Genomic DNA, 23,339 nt, shown 5'->3' with positions numbered 1-23,339 from the left:
AATCACCTGTAACTCCAGTTCCAGGGGATAAACACCCTCTTCAGGCCTCCATGGGCACTGAACACACATGGTGCACAGGTATACACGAAGACAAAGCAGCCATACACATAAAAATAAATGCAAAAGGAAGTTCATTTCCTATGCCTTTCTTCTACTCCACCCACCCGTATATTTTACACAAGAGAGGAAACAGCAGAATTATTAAAGGGTGTGACATAGTTGGTCCATCAAGTTCAAGTGGGACACAGGAGAAAAAGGACATTGGAGACAGCGGGCTACAGAATGTTAATAATGGAGGACAAGGAAGGAGGATCCTTCTGTTTTCCTGCCTTGTCACATGGCCTCCCAGTCTAGCTACCTTACCTAGAGTCACTGATGGGGACATCTGGGATTGGTCTGGAGGAAATGGAGTGTGCCTTGGTCTCCTGTGGAATCAAAAACCAAAGACAATAAGGCAATATACCCTGCTCAACTTCTCACTATAGGCTTGAGGGTTTAGTAAAGAGAAGTAGGAAAGAGCCTTAAAAGTAGTAAAGTACCAGCTGCAGATGCCTTGGTGGTGGTGAACCAGGATCTCTCTAGCAGAGTTTGATTCCTAGCAATCATGCCTGGTGGTGGCCCACAGCCACTTGTAAGTCTAGCTCCCAGGGGACCTGATGCCCTCTTCTGGCGTCCTTGGGTACCTACACACATATGTATACCTCCCACATTAGCATAATTAAAAATAAATCTTAGAAAGTTAAATAAACAAACAAATAAAAGTAAATAACTAAGGTTACTGTTATCCTGGACTACATAGTGAGAACTTGTCTCAAAACAAAACAAAACATAGGATGTTTGAACTTCTTGGGCTTGTAGAGGAATATATTTATTAATCACTTCTTTTGTGTTTCTGAATCCAGATAGCTGAAACACTCACCAACAAGGAAGGCTGAGGGCTAGGGCAGTAATAAAATTTGTGTCCAGAGCCCTTCCACTCTAAATTTACTATAATGTATGGAATTCGAAATTTTACCTTAAAAAACAGCAAAACCAAACTTTCCCAAACACCCCGGTTAGCTAACAAGAAGCAGTGTGTTCACAAGTTCTGAAACAAAGATTCAGGCCAATTCTGAAACTCTCTGTGGGAAATCTAGCCTAGTTCCCAACTAGGAGTGTGCTCGTACATCAAGAATCACACTGGATGATAAAAGCTGAAGCAATTAGAAGAGGTGTCAAAGTGCAGCATCTGATGCTGCCTCCTGGAGGCCTCTCTGCCTCCAACCTTCACACCTCACCTTCTTCTATCCCAAGGTGACTCCTGGTTGTCCCACTCTGGGTTTTGGCCCAGTGATCACAATGGCTCACTGTGGAGGTCAGCACAGGCTCTTACAGAGTAATCAGCACATCTGGCTTAGAGCAGTTTCATTCTCCTCCTTCCTGGGGAAGCATGAAGAAGCTGAGTGTTGTTCAGAACATTAAACATCACTATTTCTGGTCTATGACCTCTAGTTATTAAGAAAACAAACAAACAAAAGAAGTGCAAAAGTCCTGCCTGAAATTCCAAATTCCTGGGCTGCCCAGGAAGCTTGGTGCTTAGAAGAGGAATCTGCATTTCTCCCCAACCCAACTTGGAGAGCTGTGTGTGGTCTAACCTTGTCTGTAGACTTAGGGTGCAAGTTCAGATGTGGGCACAACATCACTTTAATGCTTCCCTGCCACCTGTTAGGTCCACCCTTTTCTTTTTCTCAAGATGGAAATTGCTATCTCTCCTTGATTCCAGATTTACACAGAGAATCCAGCCTCCAGACAGCCTCGGGGATTTATTCTTGGATGGCCTTGGCAGAAAATCATAGTCAAATATCAGAGAGCCTCATGCTGGCCACAACCCCAGGGCACAGAGAATACAGCTGGGATAGGACTGGGTCTGATTTGCACTACTCGCTGGACAATAGTAGAAGGAGGGCTAGATACCGGACCAAAAACCTGAGCAAGAAAGACTAGTTGGTCCACTCACTGCAGTGTCTCCAGCAAACAGCCCCACGGCTTGCTTGTACTCAAGAGGCTCAGTGAAAGGAAAGGCTCGACAGCCTTTTAGTATTTTCCCACTTCCTTTTATATTTAACTAACCATATCTCCAGAAAAGCCTGGTTGCACTCTCCTGCAAATCAGGAGAGATCCCAAAGGCATGGGCAGGATACTAAACTACTAAGCCAAAAAGCCACAGGGCATCCAAACAACACAGCAGGAGTCAGGACCTGGAGAGCCTCTGGCTAACCCTGCCTAGCTGCCAGGTGCTGCTGCTTTCTCAGGTCTCAGGTGTGAGGTTAGATCAAGCCTAACAAAGTTGCCTTTTTCCTTTTTTGCAACTTATCTGAGCACACATCCAAAGCTGTGGAGATTGAAGAGTTGAAAAAGCCAGGAAGCCGCTCACTCTGTCTCTGAATCAGGAGAGGGGAAAATGTTCTTGTTTTAGGAACAAGATACGCTCCCACCTCGGGTGGGTCAGACTTGGCAAATGTCACCTGGGAGTTTTTTAAGAGCCTATAGTTAGGACTAACGAAAACTTTGCTCTTTCACAGGTAGTTGTTTCTCAACGCATGGAGGAGTGTCCCCAGCATTTTGCTCCATGGACATCTCTCTTAATGCAGTGTACCGAACCGCTCGGGCTTCACGAGAAATGGCCGCTGATTGAGAACAATTCTGCACTTTGAGCAAAGCACAACCTTGGGGGAGGCTGGCCCGGAAAGAAGCTCGGAGGAGAGAAGGGGTGAGTAGGAAATCGGAGGCAGAGGATTGTCACCTGCTGAGCTTCCCGGCAGCGGGGGTGAGAGAGCCACCCTGCCCAGGTGGTGCAGGGCGCAGGGAATCCTCGTGCCCCGCGTGCGCGCCGGGCTGCTCCACACCTGCCGCCGGGTCTGACCTGCAGGCGAGCGGGCGGGCTGCGAGCACAGGTGGCGGCGATTGGGCAGGCGGGGCCCGGAGGGTGACGTCACGGGCTCCGGTCCCGGCGGCAGAAATAGGGCAGCCGCGGCAGCGGTGGCACAGCGGCGGGCGGCGGAGGCTCAGAGAGCTGAAGCTCGGACTGTCTCTAGCACGCCGGGGTACCAGCCGACAGCCAGAGACGACCCAGCGGAGGACGCGGGGGGCCCGGTCCCTGCCTCTGTCGCCGCCACGGGGCGCTCCCTCCCTTCCACCCGAGTTCGACCACCTGGTCTTCCTCACGGCCCCGGCCGCCGCAGGTAAGCCGGGCGCAGATCTGGAGCAGATGCGGGTGTCCGAGTCGTGCCACCGCCGCCGGCCCGTCCGGCTGCTACTAGCCGAGGTCCGGATGCCCGCAGCTCCGCAGCTCGCTGCAGGGCCCGGTGCGGGCGTTCGCAGGTCCTCACTGCCTACGCCTGGAGAGCCAAGTTTGCGCGCCTGACCGCGGGCACGGGACCGCGGGGCCGGGGCTCGGCAGGGCAACCCTGGATGCGCTAGGACTGGAGGCTAAAGCTGGGGCACCTGGGGCTTGACACCCGAGGATCAGTGGTGGGGAACCGAGCTTTCCTTATAGGCGCGCGGGGCGCCACGCAGAACCGCTCCCGCTGAGCTCGAAGCTCAGGATCCGCACCGAGACCCTGCAGGCGCCGCTCTTGGGCTCTGAACCTCGAATGGCCTCGGCCGAACCTCGGTGAGCGACAGGCTCTGGCTCGGACCGGTGCCCTTGGCGTTCATCCTCTGCACCTCCTTCCCCTCTGCTTTGCGGGGAAACTTGCGTCCCCTTGTCGCAGCCAAAAGATAAGCTGCGCCTCTTCTGGCCCTCGTTTTACACCATGGCCCCTAGTGTACAGAGCTCGCAGAGGGCATCCGGGCAGAACACAGCTCTGGAGACCCTGTGGCTTTAATTCTGCGAGGCCACAATTGTTGCCAGTAAGCTGTTGTAACCAACTGGGAAGTGTCTAAGGAGCAGTTTGTCCTGAGGACATTTGGGGGGGGGGGGCTTGGTGCTAAGAGCGGTTTGCTGAGAGATCTCGCCATCCTTAGCCCCAGCGAAGGAAGAGAGACCATTCCCAAGTTTCAGAGAGGACCCAGGGAACGCAGGCAGAGTGCTGGTCTTGGGGCACACACTGCCTAGAGTTTGGGTAGCACTGCAGCACCAGGCTTTGAGCATTCCCTGCAGCTGACAAAGCCATGTCCCACTTGGCTTCCCCCATGCCTGCCACCTGAGGACTTCATGTCCTGAAACTCTTGCGAAGGCAGAAACTGACAGATAGCAGTTGGTAGAGCTCGTGGTGCCCTGGGTTTGGCGAGCATCTGTGCTGTGCTTTGGTCTACTCAGAATTCCCTGGAAGCTGGGTTCCCCCACGAGGTGTGCATTTGCTCCTAGAACTGGTCCACCTTGCACTGCCTAGAGGACTTCCCTCCCTCCAGAAAACCGGCCCTTGACACTGATGAATAGCTTCTGTCGTTTCCCCTCCGCTCCCCTCTAGGTGTCGCTTCCACCGAGGGTTCCAAGAGTGAAAAACAGCCAGTGGCTTTAGTCTGTCGTTTCAGGAAATCTGTTGCAAGCCTCTGTGCCAAGAATTGTACTAGCTAGCCCCCCTCCCCACCCGTGAGGTACCCAACCCCCCTTTATGTGCTTAACACAGAGATGGGGTAACTGCTGGACAAAAATGTGCACATCGTCACCCCTTGCCATTTTCTAAGGGGGCTAAGGGGGAAGGGGGGCATGAAGAAGACATCAAGACTTTCCCAGAAAGCCCCTGCATTATTCCTACCCACCAGCCCTTGGTGAAACAAGGGTAAATTTTAACAACATATTCCCGTCCTTGTTACTGGCCAGTTTCATGTTCTAGTCCCTCTGACGCTGAGGACAGGTTCTGGTATGGAAATTTGTGGAAAGCAAATGGGCAGGGGAGTAAGTAGGGCTTGTGTGCTATCAGAGCCCCAGCACCCCCCATTCAATCCTTGAACCCCTATGTCTTACAGACACAGTTTACTTCCTGTTTTAGTTGTGTGAGAAGGGACTGCAGGCTCAGGCCATTTCTGCCACTACCAGCTGAACAGTGACTTTTGTCCTCCGATCATGGGAACCAACACCTCCCTCTTCTAAGCCTTCAGTCTGAATCAGAGGTCACCTGAGGAAAGAGTCCACTGGACACAGTGTATTAACATTCCTAATTACATTGTTCCAGTGGCTTCTGTTTTCCTCTTAGAACTTTGAGGTCATCAATTTCTGTTAATTCCAGAAAGGCTTTTACTTTTATCTTCCAGACAGGGACCAGCTTATTGACCTGGGACTAGGTCCCTCACCATGCTTTACCTTACCTTCTGCTAAGGACTTGTAGGACCATTTGTTTACTGTGACCTCATGTGGTGATCTTCTGTTTAACTTAATAGTCTTCCCCAGGGACTGGAATTGAGCAGTTAAGTGTTCCCAAACCTGTTCTTAATGTCTACCCTATCTGTGGAGGTTTTGTTTTGGTTTTTTTTTCTCTCTGCAAGTCCCACCTCCTTGTGTCGTTTATGTGTAGTTATTGTTCTTCCAGATTTAATGAAATTAGATATTTCAAGAGAGTCTCCTGCCTCAATACATAGCACTAAGGCATGGGACATAAAATATAATGGAAAAATACAGTTAAAAGAGTGTGTTTATGGGTTGGAGAGATAACTTAGCCATTAAAGGCTAGGTTCACAACCAAAAATATAAAAAAATGTATTTATGCAGTATTACCTGAAGTTTGGAAGGGTAGGGGTGATTAGAAGCCATAGGTGAATGTATAAAACTTCAACTCCAAGATGAATGTCATCAATTTATGCATTGCACATGGAATAATTTGGGTAGCCAAATGGTTGGGAAATATATAGAGTGCATAGTTAATAGAAAATGTAATTTAGGGCTTATGAGATGGCTCAGTGGGTAGAGGCATTTGCTGTCAGGTGTAACAGCTTGAGTTTGAGCCTTAAGACCCACGTGTGGCAGAAGAAAGCTGATTCCTGCCACTTCTCTGACTTATACACACACAATAAATGAGTGACTCAAAAAATAAATGGAATAGAAACTTAAAAAGAAAATGCAATTTCCACTTAGTTATGGCGTGCTGCAAAGTTAGCCTGATACAATTACGTGCTTCTTTCCTCCAGGTTGATATTTCAGGGGCAATTTAGGGAAATTCAAAGTGCTTTCCTTTTTTCCTAAAACAGACACAAATCAAAACTAGAGTCCTAACCCTTTCAGCAGATGTAGTTTCAGGTTGGGTTTGGTATGTGCCCCTTCTTTCTCCCCATCATTTGGGCAGATACCCAGAAAAAGATAGCAGGGCTCTGAAGCTCCCCAATTGATTTGTCTTCATTGACCACCAACAGAACATGGTGTAAAATACAGTCCAGTTCAAGTATCAAGCAGATGTTTGGAAATGCAGGTGTCTCCGGGGTCACAGACCTCACTGATCTATTTGTGGCTCTACTGAGTCATCTTTATAATTTCTAAGCCATTTGTGTGTGACTAATCCATGGTGACAGGCCCGGTAATGTTCCCGTGTTCTGGAAAAGAGGTCAAGAGCGAAAAAGAGCTGGTGAGCGGTATCCCTGGTGGCCAGCATTCCCGCTCATCCTGAAAGATTTGGTTACAGGAATAGACAAGACTTAAGCCTATCCCTGTGTATGACTCTGGTCACTGATCCTGCACAGTAAATACAGCTTACATGTTGGTTTGTGGTCTCTGGGTGGGGGCAGATCTTGTTTGTTAAACATGAATTGTTATTAGTTTTAGTCTTTCCCTAATAACTTACATTTTTAGTCACAGCTTTTCAACTTTCTTCAAAAAGCAAGTTGGCATTTGGAATGTTACATCATACTTATTTGTCATAACTCTGTGATTTTGAACACAGAAAGAGCACAGACACAAGCCTGTTTTACAACATCAGGAAGTTCTGTGGTTTGCATGGAGAGGCTACAGCATGACTGACAAGCATGAACACATCCTGGAAGAACACGCAAACCTGAGAGCTCTTTATAAGTTTGCAGTAGCATAATAATGTAGACAGGTGTCCAAAAGGTGGGATGCTGGGGTTAGAGTCTAGGTCTGGGTGGTGCCTTGGTTCCAAACCTTCAGGGACTACTAAAGCTACAGTGAGCAGGATAGCACCTAGTTCTCCTGGCCGTGGGAGTATGTTGAGGACTATGTGGGGACCAGAGGAAAGAGTGAAGTGCCTCGCTTCAAACAAATATGTTTCACCTGCCAAGTGATTGATGCCTCGAGTTGTACAGGAAAAGAGATGTCTCAGGGACTGCATCCTGGCAGAGTTAGAACCAGTGCTTGGGGTCTGGCCAGGACTTATTGAAACATAGAACAAATGAAGCATAGTCTCAGAAGGAGGTCTAGGTTGATAGAAAGAATCTGCAAACTTTATGAGTAGCTCATCCCCAGATCTGTAATGGAGGAACTCTTGCTAAGGGCTAGCTAGCAAGGCTACTTAAATTGGAGTTGCAGTGAGCTCAGTAACAGATTGATGTCCTCAAGGTGACTTGTGCTCCCTGGAATTGGAGGAGCATCCTTGTCTCCTAGAATGCTGGGTGATTTCTCTTGGAGAGTGTGCCAAGTTGAACCCACTCTGGGGTCAGATACAGAAGGGTGACAGCTTGGCTCTTTCCACTTGTTCTGAATCTTGGGCCATAGTCAGATCTTTGAGAAACAAAGGAGGCTGGCTCTGGGCAGCTTTCAGGGGCAAGAAGGGAGTCCCAGTTTGCTTTTATAGATTGCCTTTGTCACACAAAGAAGAATTGCCTACTAAGATTAAATATTGCCAAGGGTGGAGAGTCATCAAGGGACAGAACCACCCACCTGCTGACTGACATGCCATGTAGCTTTGACAGGGTACTTACCCTCCCTGTGACCCTGTTGTCTCTGTCATCAGATGGGGAGGAAGGATAGTCACTGCCTGCTGCAGGGAGTGAGATGAGGGTAAGGAGTGAATGCCTGTAAAGCAGTTAGAATAGTGCCTGACACATAGTAATTGCTATGTGAGTGTTAACCAAATAGAAAGTCTCTATTTGGTTATTAAACAGATCATCAAAATTGATTTAGACCCAATATTAATTCTTCTTTTATTGACTGAATTGTCATAAAACTCAAGTTGAAAATTTTTAGACTGTTGTTGCTCTAGATGCAATGAATTGTCAATCATCCTTTGTATAAAATGACATCCAAGACACATCCACAGTATAAATGAAATCAGCTAGTGGTGGCCAAACTGAGCTGCATTTTATAAAGAAGCTGTGTAGGCTCATTTCAGCGGTGGATCTGGCTCATGTGTCTCCCTGTCTTCAAATAAGATCTTAATAGGGAACCTCAATGCAAACGGAATAAAGATCAGTGTCAGCTCCGGCTACCAAGGCTGATGCTGGGGTTGGAGTACCTAAAACACCTCTCAGAATCCAGCCGCTTAATCCTTGCCTTCTGGGCCTGCCTCTCAAATGAAGCTACGTAGTGCTTCCCAAGATAATGATTGAAATGAATGGATTTTATCTTGATACTATCCATTAATAATAAAATACCATTGGTTTTTTATTACTAATTAGTTATAGATTGCTATGCAAATTGAAAGTAAATTGTTAGATTTTTGTGACTTAGCATATTTCATAATTTCAAGAGCGGACATCTGTGTGTTAAGTAAGACATATTTTGATTATCTCTCTATTTTTAGTGGGTTTGGGCAAGGAGGCTGGTAAAGGAGGTAAGTAGAACTTTAAATGCAAGCGCTTACCACACAAGCATTATTTGTCAGTGGACTAAGTATGGGCAAAATTTAAAAAGTATGGAAAGCATAGACTTTCTCATTCCAGCTTGAATTACTATAGTTAGCTCTTATAAAATATGCAAAAGTCCAGTATCTACCATCTGCAGTCTCTGGAATGTGGCTCCAGGTCCAAAGAGGATAATTCATGAAGAATATGGAGCTTCTGTATTTATTTAAAACAAAACAAAACAGTTGCAGAGTTGTAGTATGGAAAGTATTCCCATGTAGTCTCACACGGGGTTCTTTGACTTCCACCTTCTTATCCCTCTGAGGTTTGTCTATCCTTTGTGCAGAGTTAGGCAGTTCATGTCACAGCCCTCACACAGGCAGCAGCAAAAGCCACACTGTGCAAAGTGCACAGCTGGGACAGAGATGATGACATTTTGATGATGCCTACTGGCCACCTGGACTACTTTCTCAATAAAAAAGAAAAGGAATGAAAAGAAAAGAGATAAAAAAATAGAGAAATGGGGGTTTGGAGGCCTTCTCTAAAAGGTATCTATCCCTGTTGACCATGTGGTTTCATAAACTTCATAAGCCAGAGAGAGTGTGGTGTCCCAAGTTTTAGTCTGCTTTTCTTCTCAGTGGGCATTTCTTTCGCACACATGAGAAAGCAGCCAGAGGAGAACCTAGAATACAGCACAAGTGGCTTTTTTGGTGGCCATGGCTATAGCACTAGTCCTGTGTCTAAGTCAGATTCTTAAAGTGTTTCTACTCCTGGTCCCTTTTCACCTCTTATATAAATTAGATTACAAATCAGATATTTACTAATGAGAAAATCTTAGACTTTTACTTTGTTTAGTTTTGCTTTTGCTTTTCGAGACAAGGTTTCTGTCTGTGTGATGATCCTGGCTGTCCTGGAACTTACTTTGTAGATCAGGCTGGCCTTGGATTCAGAGAGATCTGTCTGTTTCTTCCCCTGGAGTGCTGGAATTAAAGGTGTGCACCACCACCCCTGGGTGAATTTTATTTTTAAAGATTTACTTATTGTTTTTAAGCATGTGTGTGTGTACTAGAGAGGAGGTACCTCCCAGTCCACTGCAGGTCACAGGCATCAAATTCCCCTGGAGCTTGAGCTATAGGAGATTTTGAGTAGGCTGACAAGGACCCTGGGAATCAAACTTGGATCCTCTGCAAGAGCAGTATGCTCTAAGAGTTAGCCACTGAACCATGTCTCTTCCCCCCCCCCAAGAGATTCATTTTAAAACAGTTCTTTAGTATATTTGTACTTTTACTATTTGTTAAAGAAGAAAGTAAATTTGCGTACTCATGAGATGGATATGCGTAAGGAATTAAATTTTGGCGTGTATTTGATACTGCGGGAGGAAGAGCATCTTTGGTGTTTCTCAGAGCTGATTAATATTTTGATTTCATAATTGTCAGTGTTGAACACTACATGTCACGTAAATACATAGTACAAAAATGGCAGAAGGGTGTTCAGGACCATTTCAGAAACAGTTGGAAATTCTGTCCTGCTCCTGAGCCAAAATTTCATTTAACAAGTTTTATGGAATTCCTGCCAGGAACTCAAATAGCAATTTTAAAAATCAAACATTCTTACACAATACCATCCAAATATATATATATATATATATATATATATATATATATATATATATTTGATACTTACATGCTGAGGAATGACGGTAAGAAAATATTAAAAGACTTGGTCTTCTGTAATCAAATCATTATGTTTTCATAAGACCAGAAAACTTTGCTCAGTGAAACACTGTGGTTTGGAGCATGCAGTAGTCTTGGATTGGAGCCCATGGGGTTTCAGGCAGCATTTGGTGGTAATGTGTTAGGTCACACGGCAAAGTCTGGTGCTCGGAGCCAAGGCTGCCATGAAGAGGTAAGATGTAGCATGGATAGCATTTACAACTCCATTGGATTCATTGTGCATTTGTTGGTTTTTTAAAATTAATTGTTGGTTCTATATTTTACTGTTTACTATATTCTACCATTGACCAATTCTTAAGAACCCCTCCCCTCAGGCAAAACTATGTTAGTCTCTTTGAAGTCATGGTCCACAGTTGAAAAGTCCAGAGTGTAGGAGTTATCCAAGGCTGCTGACTTGAGTATAGGATGGGGATCTTCAAGCTACAAGGTATCTCAAGCCCCTAAATTTTTGAACCAGATACCAGTTGTAGCCCAGTCTCCAGGCCAGGTCATCTGGGGTGCTGGCCTCTCTCTGGGCATGGTCAGGATGTGGCATGGAGAGCCTGCAATTAAACACTTTTAAAATGATGGCTAACATACACTTACAGTAGAAACTTCATTTAGAAAGTAAGCAGGTGGGTCAGTGAGATGGATCAGCAGGTAAAGGCACCTGTCACCAAGCCTGGTGACCCAAGTTTGATCCTCAGGATCCACATGGGAGGGGGACAGAACTGACTCATGTGAATTGTTCTCTGACCTCCAATATATCCCCCACAACACACACACACACACACACACACACACACACACACACACACACACACACACACAATTGTGGTTCCTCACCAGCCAGCCATCTTGATTTGTTTGAGACAGTTTTTTTCACTGATCATTGCTTACCAATTATGCAGTGCTGGCTGGTCAGCAAGTTTCTGGGATCTATCTTTCTCTACCTTCCCAGCACTAGGATTAGAGATACAAATTGTTATTCCCAGCTTTTTTTTGTGGGTTGGGGCTCAAAATCAGGTCCCCATATTTGCATGGCAAGTAACTTACAAACCTGCCCAGACCCTTATGTTAATGTGTATGTGTGGAGCCCCTCCCCCATGACTTGCTGTGGCTTCCTACTGCTTCCCAACTGATCCTTTGTTATTTTCTCAACAGATTGAACAAAATGAAGCCAGGAGGCTTCTGGCCACATCTTGCCCTACTTGGGGTCTCCCTGCCGGCTGTGCTGGGATGGATGGACCATGGAGCCAGCACAAGCCCGAATGTGGTTCTTCGAGAGTCGCAGGCAGAGGTATGGTCTGGTAACTACCAACATAACATATAGTACAGGTTGCTTTTCAGTGTTACAGTGTCTTATTTCTTTCCCATTTGTAGATTAGTTATACTACTGTCTAAGTTCAAATTGCACTCCATTTTTGGTAGGGCATGGGAGGAGGCAACACACATCGTCCTTACAGGTGGGCCTTAGTTCTGGAATTGTTCAACAATGAGAGCATATCCCTACATTTGTGCTTTTCCGTTGCACATTTATCCTGTCACAAACGATCCTTCTAGGACTGACTTTTATGTGTACTTAATAAACTTCCACAAATTCAGACTAATTGGCTGAGCACACCCACGTGATGAACTGACAAAGTATTGACAAAATATGTCTTTAAAGAAACAGGCCACTCTTTGGGTATATAGATGAAAAAGAACAGAGCTGAGGAAGAATTGGTGAGCTGAGGGCCTAAGGGAGATGGCTTTAATGAACAGATAAGAATGATTAATGGCATGCTAGGTGTATACAAATACTTCTAAAGAGCTTGGAAAACTTACTCTCAGAAACCTCCCCCCACCCAGGGCCTGGATGTACCACTGATTGCTTAGTGATTTCTAGGCTTAAGTATCCCATGCGCTAGCCCTATTCAAGGTAGCAGGCTCAGTGAACACAGGGTGGCCTCATGAATTTAGGGTACATGTGGAATGCAGGCTATCTTCAGAAAAATGCATTGTGCAAGTGCTGAACTTTGAGAAGTGAGCACCCCCTTCATTAAAACCACCTGGGATTTTCCTCTTTGCCTTGAGGAGCTGAGCCTTATCAGGGCTCTCCCAGGCATCTCGACTTCCATTGTCTAGCACTGATAGGCCCTGGGTCCTTTTCTTCTTACCTGTGTGTCTGTTCCTGGGGAGGGAGAAATCAAAATTACCAGGAAAAGTCAACATGCCCGAAGAGTGGATAAGGGACACACAGAGTGTGTGTTAGGATTAATGCATTATTTGATCAAATGGCACAGAGTTCTCTTCCATTATTACTTAATTGTCATGCGATCCCAAACCTGCAAGCCTTACTCTTCAGGGAGTTTCGGAAGTAATTTAATGCACACTTCTGCTGAAGTTGGTGCAGTGCGCTTTTGTCTCAAGTCGATGATTAAATAGAAACACTATCGTTCCTGTCTAAATCTATGAAGGACATACCTTAATGTTGCTGTGAAAGCATATAATGGTGGCTGCCACTGGGCTGGTGAGAGCCACATTTCCCATGTGGAAAGGGCTTCAGTTTTATACTCATATCCTAAGGGGAAACTATCACTTAAGTCCTATAGATTCATCTTTGAATATTTAATAGGAAAGCAAACAGGCAGGCCTTACAGATAGCTTACTCTCCTGAAGGTGGGGCGCTCCTTGGCCCTTTTTGGTGAATCTCTTATTTCAATTAAGAGGCAAGCTAATTAAAGTGGGATTTAGCTGGTGGTAAATGGAAGGCACGTTAACATCACCCAGAACCTCCTATGTGAGCATGAGCGCTTAACATCTCAGCTTTGTGTAATGACAGGGAGGCTATGCATCATTGTTGGGGGTTGTCTGCTCCTCCTTCCCCCCAGCTCCAGCTGTGTCTCCCAAGTCCACGAATGTCACTGGCTGCTTCAGGAAACTGGAGGCAGGTACAGCTAGCTGGGCTTTGGGCACACCTCTGGGCTGTGGCTCTGTTTTCTGCTGCTTGCTGTGATTAATGAGGTGGTCATGCTGTGAATGGGCGAGTCCATGGGAGCTGAGGGTGGCTCTGGTCAGTGCTTGGCTACCAGGAGCAGAGCATTCACTGCAGTGGAGGTGCTTGCTGACTTTGGTCATGTTCTGAAGGGCCCCCAGCCTCTGGTGTGTGTGCGTGTGTGTGGGTGCGTGTGTGTGGGTGCGTGTGTGTGGGTGCGTGTGTGTGTGTGTGTGTGTGCGCGTACGCGTGTGGGTGCGTGTGTGTGTGTGTGTGTGTGTGTTTGTGTTTGGATGCCTATTCCTATAGCATGCGGAAGCCTGCGTGAGACATCCTCCACTCTCACTCTCAACAGTATCCCCTTGAGGTAGCCTGGAATGAGCCTGGAGATAGCAGTTTTTCAACCAGGCTATCTGGCCAGCAAGCCCCAGGTATTCTCAGGCTTTGCATAGCAAGTGTTCTTTCCTACTGAGCCATCGTCCTAGCCCAGCAGTTCTCAACCTGTGGGTTGAAACCCGTTTGGGAGGGTTGAATGACTTCTTCACAGAGGTTGCCTAAGACCATCAGAAAACACACATATTTATATTATGATTCTTAACAGCAGAAAATTACAGTTATGAAGTAGCAGTGAAAGTAATTTTATGGTGGGGGTCAGTACAACATGAGGAACTGTATTAAAGGTTCACAACTTTGGGAAGGTTGAGAACAACTGCTCGAACATAAGCTCTCATTCTTACTCCGTCTCTAGAACCTCCTTTAGACCACTATCAATCACACACAGGCTTTCTTTTTGAATACTTAGTTTTTAAAAGATTGATTTGCTCAATTTTTTAAATTTGTGTGTGAATGGGTGGTGGTGGTGGTGAGTTTATGTGTACCACGTGTGTGTAAGCCCACAGAGGCCAGAGAGAGTCCATCAGATCACCTGGAGCTAGAGTAACAGGTGGTTGTGAGTCACCTCAAGTAGGTGCTGAAAGCTGACTCCATGTGTGGTGGTTTGGCTCCATTGACTAGAGTGTTTGCATGCTTGGCCCACAGGCAGTGGCACTACTAGGAAGTATGGCCTTGTTGGAGGAAGTGTGTGAAAATGGTGGCAGGCTTTGAGGTCACACATGCTCAAACTATGCCTAGTGTTGCACACAGTCTCCTCTTGCTGTCTGCAGATCAAGATGTAGAATTCTCAGTACTTCTCCAGAACCATATCTGCCTGCACAACACCATGATTCCCACCATGACAACAATGGACTAAACCTCTGAAACTGTGAGCCAGACCCAATTAAATGTCTTTCTTTATAAGGGTTGCCAAGGTCACGGTGTCTCTTCACAACAATAGGAAAAAAAAAAAAAAAAAAAAAAAAAAAAAAAAGAAAAGAAAAAGAAAAAAAGAAAAAGAAAACCTAAATAAGGTCCCCTGCAAGAGTAGCAAGTGCTCTTAAGCATTGAGCCATCCCTCTTGCCTCTTACTGGTCCTTCTTACCTTTTTTCTTAGATACTTTCATTTTGCATATAGATGAAACTGAATTTGTTTATCTTTCTCTTCCTTTCAGTGTCTTATTTTATGATAAAAAATGGAGGCTGGGTTGTTTGTTTTTTATGTCAATCAAAACTTGATGTGAAATCCAATATCCATCATAAGATTACCTTGGTCCTTCCAAAATTCAGACTAGATGACCAGATATGTGGCCTTTTACCTACAGACGGGTCTATGAATGGTGGGACAGCAAACTGTGTCCTCTGCTAGCTAGGAGCAGCTTACATCTTACTGACTGATAATCAAGGTTGCCCTTAAGGTTCATGGTTTCTGGATCAAAGTTTCTTCTTTGAACTGTAACTAATCACATATTCATGACTCACTGTCCGAGCTGCACTGGCGTCTTCTGGAATTTTTCTCAGATAGTCTTATTTCTGGGAAGGATCCAAACCAATAGTTTTCTGAGACTCTAAAATAAGTAAAAATCAAACAAAACAACATTTTTTTCTGTGTGTGTGTGTGTGTGTGGTCAGTGTTGCAAGTCTTCATCATTCTCCACCTTATTTTTTGAAATAGGGTCTTTCATTGGCCTGCAGCTCAACCATCAGCTAGACTGGCTGACCAGCATGCCCCAGTGGTCCTCTTGTCTGGGACTGCACACACACACTTACTGTTTTACAGATGCTTGTGAGACATGCAGCTGGTGGGGGTGTACCTATTTAAGAAGACCTGCCAGCTTTTTATATGGATGCTGAGATCCAAAATCTGATCCTCATACTTTGGCAGCAAGCACTCTACTGCCTCACCCATCTCTTCAGCTCCAGCAAAACGACTTTTTGATAAACTAAATATTAAAATGGTTTTCTATGTCTTTTCTCCCTGATAGCAGTGCTTCAAAAAATTATCAAGATTTTCCGAGGTACTGGGAATACATTAATAAGGTTTGACTTCTCTTTAAAGTTATTACAACAATTGCTTCAGTCCCTTCAGTAAATGGCCAGTGAATAAGTGTGTGTGTGTGTGTGTGTGTGTGTGTGTGTGTGTGCATGCACACACAAACACGTATTTTGAAAGCAACTAGAGCCAATGTGAATTTTAGTAAATGATTGTTTCTTGTACAAAGACTGCAGTTAAAATAGCTTCCAGGAATTTATTCTTTTACAGATGTGGATTAGAAATGCAGCTGCTGGGTGTGCCTCTTTATAACAGCCAAGGATCAGAATGTGGCCTGGAATGCTAATGGCATTCTGGATTGAAAAGAAACAATTCTGGAGTAGAATTCACTGAAATCTTAAAATGTTATCCCATTTCCCCTCTTCCTCACTATACGCCATGACCAAGATAAGCTGATCATCCTTGACCCCCAAACCTGAAATCCAACATAACAGGTCATTTAGGAGCCAATAAGACTCCACAGGTAGAAAACCTCACACCTGACTTCATGTGACAGGTTGTGGTCAGAAATGCAGGCATACTGACAATATCATACAAAATTACTGCAGAGTCTGGAGAGATGGCTTGGAGGTTAAGAGTGCATTTTGTACTTGCAGAGGACCCAAAGTCCATTCCCAGAACTCATGTAGGTTGGCTCACAAATTCTTGTTAACTCTAACTCCAGGGGATCAGATACCTATGACATCCTTAGGCACTGTACTCATTTGCATGCGTGCATGCATGCACGCACGCACACACGCGCGCACACACACACACACACACACACACACACACACACACACGCACGCATAATTGAAAACAAATAAATCTTTAAAAATTTCTGCAGGTTATATGTATAAGAGATAAATGAATTTCATGCTTTGACTTGGGTTCCATGCCTCAAAGAGCTCATTATATGGGTACAAATATTCTCAAATCCTCCCAAATCCCAAATGCAAGCCAGCCTTATTTTCAGGCATTTTGGGGAAGGATTTTATATGATGGGTGACTGAGAAGTCAGAAGAGTATGAAAGGTGACATAGCAGCAGCTCCCAGAGGACTGCCCTACTCTTGCAGTGTGAGCATTTGTGTGCTCCCTCAGTGAGCCCTGGACACTGAGTGCCGGCACCAGTGTCTGACCTACAGCTGGACTCAGGAATGGACAGGGAACCGATCTACAGCCATGTGTATCTTTCATGCACCTGACCTGATTCTAAGAGCTGTGCTATCGTGCACTGTATACTTGAGAAATAGCATTGATCCCTTTAAAATTGTACCCCATGGCTTATAGACCAGTCCTGGGCTTGGAGGTCAACCCCATGTCTTCAACATTAGTAAACACTTTCAAAGGGAAGTCTCTGAGGAGCAAATATGTATGGTGGAATTAGTTGACCAATTCTACTCTGGCTGGCTAGCCCCTTCCCCTTTCTACAGGCATGGGCCACAGATAAAGGCTGCTGGTGACCACTTGTGTCCCTAACTGGACCTGTTACTTCACAGGCTCTCTGCATGTCAGATTGGGCCTCCAGAAGCACTTGGACTGCTAGGTTGGGATAGTAATAGTTTCAAAAGCAGTTCATTGCATGTCTTACTAGATTCATAACAGTGCTTTCCCCCCTTTTCCGGGAAGGTCCCAGGGAAGAAGGTTGGTCACCTGTGGAGGGGGAGGTGCATCCTTCCACATCCCTAATTACCCTGCCTTGGCCCTGACTGTGGCCATGGCAAAAAGAAACCCTGTTCTCTCTGAACAGTCAGGGGCCCAGGTGATTGGCATAGCCTCCCACCTATGGACGAGTAAGTATATCTACAGTTTTCAAGGCAAAGCACGGAAGTCATTCCTCCTAGGTATGTCCCCACTTGCAGAGAAAGTGTAGCCTGTGCCCTGCCCCAGTGCCTCCCGAGTTTCTGTGTATGTCAACAGCTCAGGGCCTTCTGAGGTGCAGTTGGTCTGACTGGATCCTGAGTCTGTTTCTCATAGACTCCTGGCGGTACAGGTACTTTTCATTCCAAGGGATGCCAGGCAGAAAAGCACACAGGGTGTTGCCATTGCTTCCTCATGCACCCTTGTGACAAGGATGTTTCCAGCTGGACTCCTCCCTGGCTAGTCTGTGATTTTAAGTCCCTCAGGAGGCAGTCCTCAGTGGCTACTGTGATGGCTAGTGCTATTGTCAACTTGAGAGAATCTATAGTCTCCTGGGAGAGGGGCCTCTGGGTGTGCCTGTGGGAGATTATTTTGATTATGCTAACTGATATGGGAAGATTCTCGGCTTAATGATGCAGTGCATTGGACCATTCCCTGGGCAGGGGACTTCAAAGCATGAGAAAGCAAGCTGAGCAGCGGCTGCGTGGACTCACTGCTCTGGCTCTCTTCTAACCTCAGAAGTCATGTGGCAGTGACTTTTGACTACTTTAGTCTTGGTGGATTGGACCTGGAACTATGAGTCAAAATAAGCCTGTGTACCCTAGGTCACTTTTGTCAGAGTGTTTTATCACAGCAACAAGCTCAGAAACTAAGACAGATGCTGAGGGTGGTCATACCCCAGTCCCCAATATGTCCACAAGCCTACCTACCACCAAGTACCCATATTGGTGTCTCCCCCCTCCATCTATGTCCACAGCTATTTAGGGACTACAACATCTGGGCTGACACTGTTTTTACTTTATCCTTGGACAGGGGACATACATCATTGTCTGTGCTCCTCATATCATCACTCCCAACAAGCCTGCCCTCTCTGTGGGCAGACTGTATTCCCTTTAGCATTTTGACATCATGGTTGACAGAGTTTTAATTGGCCTCAAAAAGTTCTGTGACCCAGGAAAATGAGCATTTATGAGTTCACAGAAAGCCATTATTTTTCTTCCTTTTAATTTATGCATCCAGCTATTTTTGCTTTTGCAGCTAAATAATCTAAGTTTCTCTGGGAGGCTCTGCACCCTGGTCATTGGGACATTAGGCCATGCACTGTAAATGTGGCTGTAGTTTCCATCTTTTGGGCAAGTTGTTTTGGCAACTTTGCCAAGCCCCAACTGTAGACTTAATTTGATTTATCCTCCATGACTTTTGGGTTATCTAGAGAGAAGTGTTTGGTGCCAGTTCTAAAAACCGGTATGGGTGACTTCTCTTTTGCCATCCTGCCAAGGCAGAGCAATTGTCCTTCTGCCTCCATTGCTGTGGTCTTTGCTATGAGGCTTCTGGGCCTTGTTCTGCCACTAACCACAGGAGAGGTAGAGGATACAGCTCCAGAAATAGAATCCTATGCTGGAGCATGAATCGGGTCCTGTTCTTTGAGCAGGAGACATTCAGAGAAATTACAGAGGGAGTCAGCGCATTGACACTGAATGGGAGATGCTCAAGTGGCTGCCTTCTGTCGTCTGCCCTTTTGCCTTGGCTCTCCGAAAGAGGGGTCAAGTCCTCAACATTCCCATTTGCTAGGAAGATACAAAGCACCTTGAACCCCGTCTCTCCTCCTGGCCTGGAGAGCTAGCTCTTTTGGTAGGTTGTATGCTTGGAATGATCCCCTATACCACATAAGCCAATGTGGGGGCTCTGAGAGTTGGATGACTAGGACTAACTTTCTCCCTTTTTTCTTCTATAATTTTGAGACAGTATTACTATTTAGCCATGTCTGTCCTTGAACTCATGGAAACCCCCTGACCTCTGCCTCCCAAGTGCTAGGACTTTATTAGCTTTTTGATGGTCTTGCTCTGTAGACCAGGAACTTTTAAAGTCAAACCCCTCCTGTCTCTGCCATCTCAGAGCTGGGATCATAGCTGTGCACCACTATGCCCAAAATGATGGCTTTCTGGGTGCCAAGGCAGTGGGGTTAAAATTAAAATCTTGTTTGAGTTTTGTGTCACTTAACGCTTGCTTCTCTATTTAAAGGAGGCAGAACTCTTTTCCTATTTATTTTCCTGGTGTTTAAAACCATGACTACAAACTTTCCCTGCATAACAGACCTGATGTTATCTGGTTCTGCTGAAGCTCTCAGGAGCATCCATTCCAGACAGATTGACTTCCTGTGGGTAGACCAGGCCAGCCTCAAACTTGGGCCAATCTCCTTCCTCTGGTTCTGCCATGTCTAGCTATTTAAAGCCATCACTGTCAAATACATCACCACAAATTCAGGGGTCTAGTGCTCCACCACTGAGGTATATCACCAGCTAAGATATGCCCCACGGGTCCTCGAATTCTCTTCTGCTCTCTTCTGTGTGGTTGGTGTCTTCTGCTTGGTGTCTTCATGTCAGCATATTGACTATGAAGAATGGGCTTCTCTGCCTCTTGCACAATGTGGCATTATGTCTTCTTGTCCCAAAGGAGAACTTTAAGGCTGATCTCTTATAAGCCCTATATGAGCCCTGGGCTGTCCTGGCCAACTAGGAACATCTCATGTCTTAAATCTAAGCAAACAACCGGTTTCTGATGAGCACCCATCTAGGTGTGCCTTAACTAAGCTCAGCCAAATGGCCAAGAGGAATGGGGTTGAAGATTCCATCCCAAGAGCTTGAGGGTTACTGAAATGTAGGGGAGGGAGTAAAAGCTGTTGCAAAATGGAGTCTGAGTTCACAGACAGAATTCAGCAACTATGTTAATGATCTTTCCTAACATAATAAGGATGGACTAAATGAAGTGCTCAACTTTAGCCTAAAGAAAATAAGGTTTATTTATGGAGTAATAAAGAAGAAAATGGCCACTGCCTCCCATATCCCCATTCCAGCTCCCAGAACAGGACACACGTGTCCCTTCTCTAACACACAGGAGGTATGGAACTGTGTACTGTTGAAATTTTGTTTTGGCACATGGCTCAGCTGCTCTGAATACTGGAGGATAGGGAAGAGAGGGGTTAGAGGAAGCTGCCATCTCTTCAATGTCACCTGTATAGGGTGGGCATGGTGCTTCATGCAGCCACCCCCTAGGGTGTTTTAAACCCTAACACCTCTACTCTCCTGCCCAAGAGCTTATCTACTAGCACCACACCTCTCTGAGACATCTTCCCTAAAGCTGTGTTCTTACTGACTCCGTGACTCCTAGGGGACTTGGGTGGACTGTTGGGAAGGAATGGCTGTTCCTTACCATTCTGATCCATTTTGCTTAGGGTACAACATACCATTACACCCCAGGGCAGCACATACCATCATATTCCAGTTCTCCAAACTGCCATAATGTACATCATTATGTACATCATAATGTACATCCTGAATCTGAGGAGTCCCTCTTTGGACCAGGGGTCGCCTGGCTCAAATGCTTCTTAGGAATGAAACACCTCTAAGACCACATGGAGTGGAACAGGTTTAACTGACCCCTTATGTATTCTAAATGGAAATGTGTACTAGAATTCAAAGCTCGCCCCTTTGAAGTGGGTGCTCTTATATCTGCTGGTCATGGGCTGTGTTATACAGGAAGCTCCTGTCCACACCCCAGGCCTAGAGCTCTCTACAGGATTAGGAGAAGGGAAAACTAATTGCTGAATGTTCAGAACTCAGGGCCACCCTCGTATCTGGAGTCTCTGATCCAGAACTGAGGGAACTTAGTGAGCAGTTTGTGGGCTGGCAAGCAGATGGCTGGGCAAGGTGAGGGTTGCACAGGACCCTTGAGGAAGTGGAGCCATATATGTGGGGCTGAGAACTGGCTTGGCAATATTGATCAGCCATGAATTCCAACCATACATGCATACCTTCTGGAGGAGGAGGGAAAAGAAATTATTCAGGTGGCCCTCTGAGCCTGTTGTCCAAGTAGTCCATCAGAGACCTATTGGTGGCCAGGAACAAGACTATCTGACTACTTGGGTGGTAGAAGGACCCAGACATTCTCTAGAATGAACAGCAGGAGGCCCCAGGGCTGAGCACATCAGTCAGTGGCAGCCTGTTTCTCCTTTGCATTCTGAGTTGAACCACTTCTCCCCTGCAGCTCTCTCTCCTCTTGTTTGTCCCCTTTTCACAAAGCCAGGAAGTCTGCTCTACTGCATTTTCTTTGCTGGTACATGGATTTCCAGCCTGGGACTATGGTCTGTCCCCCTCCAGGTCTGGCTTGTGTGATTAGATCTTGGGGCGAGAAACTCACAGAGTGAGCCTGGTGAAACAGTGGCCACCACCCAGCTTCTTTGGCCAATGTACAAGTCCTGGCTTGTGAGGCAGTGTTCAGGGGCTCTGAAGACAGTGCAAACGTAAGGTAGGCAGCTCTGGTGGAGGCTGAGAGAGGTCGCTATGGAAAGAGGACATGTGGAGCGTGGGGAGCCAGCCTTGAGCATCTGAAAAAGCATCAGGGAAATATGAGCAGTGCTCTTACAAAATGGGTGTTCTGTAGAGTTGAGCTCCCCATCCTGCCCATCATCACTGACCCCACTCCTCTCCCTGGTACCCATTACCACTTCCAAGACCTATACTAAGGTTTGAGTGTGTTTCCCCACAAACAGTTTTAGGAACTTCAACCCAATGCTACAGTGTTAGGAAATGAGGTACAAGGGGAGGTGTTTGGCTCATGGGGGCTCCATACTTATGCAAGGAGACAATGTGATTAGCAAAGCCCTCGAGGCTGTGAGTTTGGTTTCTTGCTCTCTGGCACCCTGCCTATGCTCCTTTCTCACCTCCACAAAGGGGTAATGTGCTAAGAAATCCCTTCCTTATAGCCAGCCTCATGATCAAAGTCTTCCCAGCCTCCAGAACAGGAAGCCAAGACATGTCTGCTCATTTCATGTTACCCAGTCTCAGGTCTTCCATTACAGCAACACAAAAAGGACTAACAGCGCTTGTGGCCATACCCCATACCCTCTGGATCAAGCAGACTAAACAGAAACAAGCATCAGGGTCTGGTGTGGTCACGTGTGCCTTGGAGCAACTTCAAGCACAGTTGAAGTTCTTGGTAAGAGAAGGTCTCAGAGCAGGGGAGTCGTGGCTTAACCACACATACATTCTTGGTGAGCCACAGCCCTGCTGACTCCAGTGGCAGCCTGGTGAATGAGTTGCTTTGGGGTAATTAGTCCAGAGAGCCATGGATGCTTCCCCAACTCTCAGTCTCAGCTCTGCTTCCAGAGAGCTACAAGGGCTTGATGTGCTAGGGGCTTGTTTCCTGCTGTGATGTTTAATATCTGTGCAATTAGAACTGCAAGGAAGAGGAGAAGCAAAGGCATCTTCAGGGTAGAATAATGGAAGTTGTAAGTGCTTCGCTCAGACCTGAGGTGAATAACTTTCTTACCCATCCCTTAAGTAAGAGGGTGATTCCTACTAAGGAATCCCTCCAGTCCTGTAGCCGTGGACAGTAGTAGCATTGGCTAGCCTCTGTGTTGTCAAAGTTCTTGGTTATTACTTTGCCAGCTTCTCAGAAAACTACCTGGGTCTCTTGTCTGACTTATTCTTAAACACTTAGCAGCTGAGACTGGGCTGGCGTGAGCTGCTGGAGTCTGCCTGCATGGCACTGGCAGGGTTTGTACCTGGCTTTCTGACTGTCCAGCTTGTGCTACAAGATGCTGTCCATGTTTCCTTGTAGCACTTATTTCCCATGTGAAGTAGGGCCCATATGATGACAAAAAGCAAACAGAAAAGGCAC

General features: G+C 46.1%; 1 protein-coding gene across 1 annotated transcript in view; it reads left to right on the top strand.

Moving 5' to 3' along the window:
• Window positions 1-2,952: 2,952 nt before the first annotated feature.
• Fstl4 (follistatin like 4) overlaps window positions 2,953-23,339 on the top strand; it is a 397,613-nt gene continuing 377,226 nt past the window's right edge. The window contains exons 1-2 of the mRNA XM_051180724.1: window positions 2,953-3,221; window positions 11,583-11,718. Coding sequence (XP_051036681.1) covers window positions 11,593-11,718 — 126 coding nt within the window. The 5' untranslated portion in view covers window positions 2,953-3,221; window positions 11,583-11,592. The remainder of the gene's footprint in view (window positions 3,222-11,582; window positions 11,719-23,339) is intronic.

This window comes from Phodopus roborovskii, unplaced genomic scaffold (assembly GCF_943737965.1).
Source record: "Phodopus roborovskii unplaced genomic scaffold, PHOROB, whole genome shotgun sequence".
NCBI classification, from domain to species: Eukaryota; Metazoa; Chordata; class Mammalia; order Rodentia; family Cricetidae; genus Phodopus; species Phodopus roborovskii.
The sequence above is the reverse complement of the archived record's forward strand: the minus strand, read 5'-3'. Positions and strand labels throughout refer to the sequence as shown.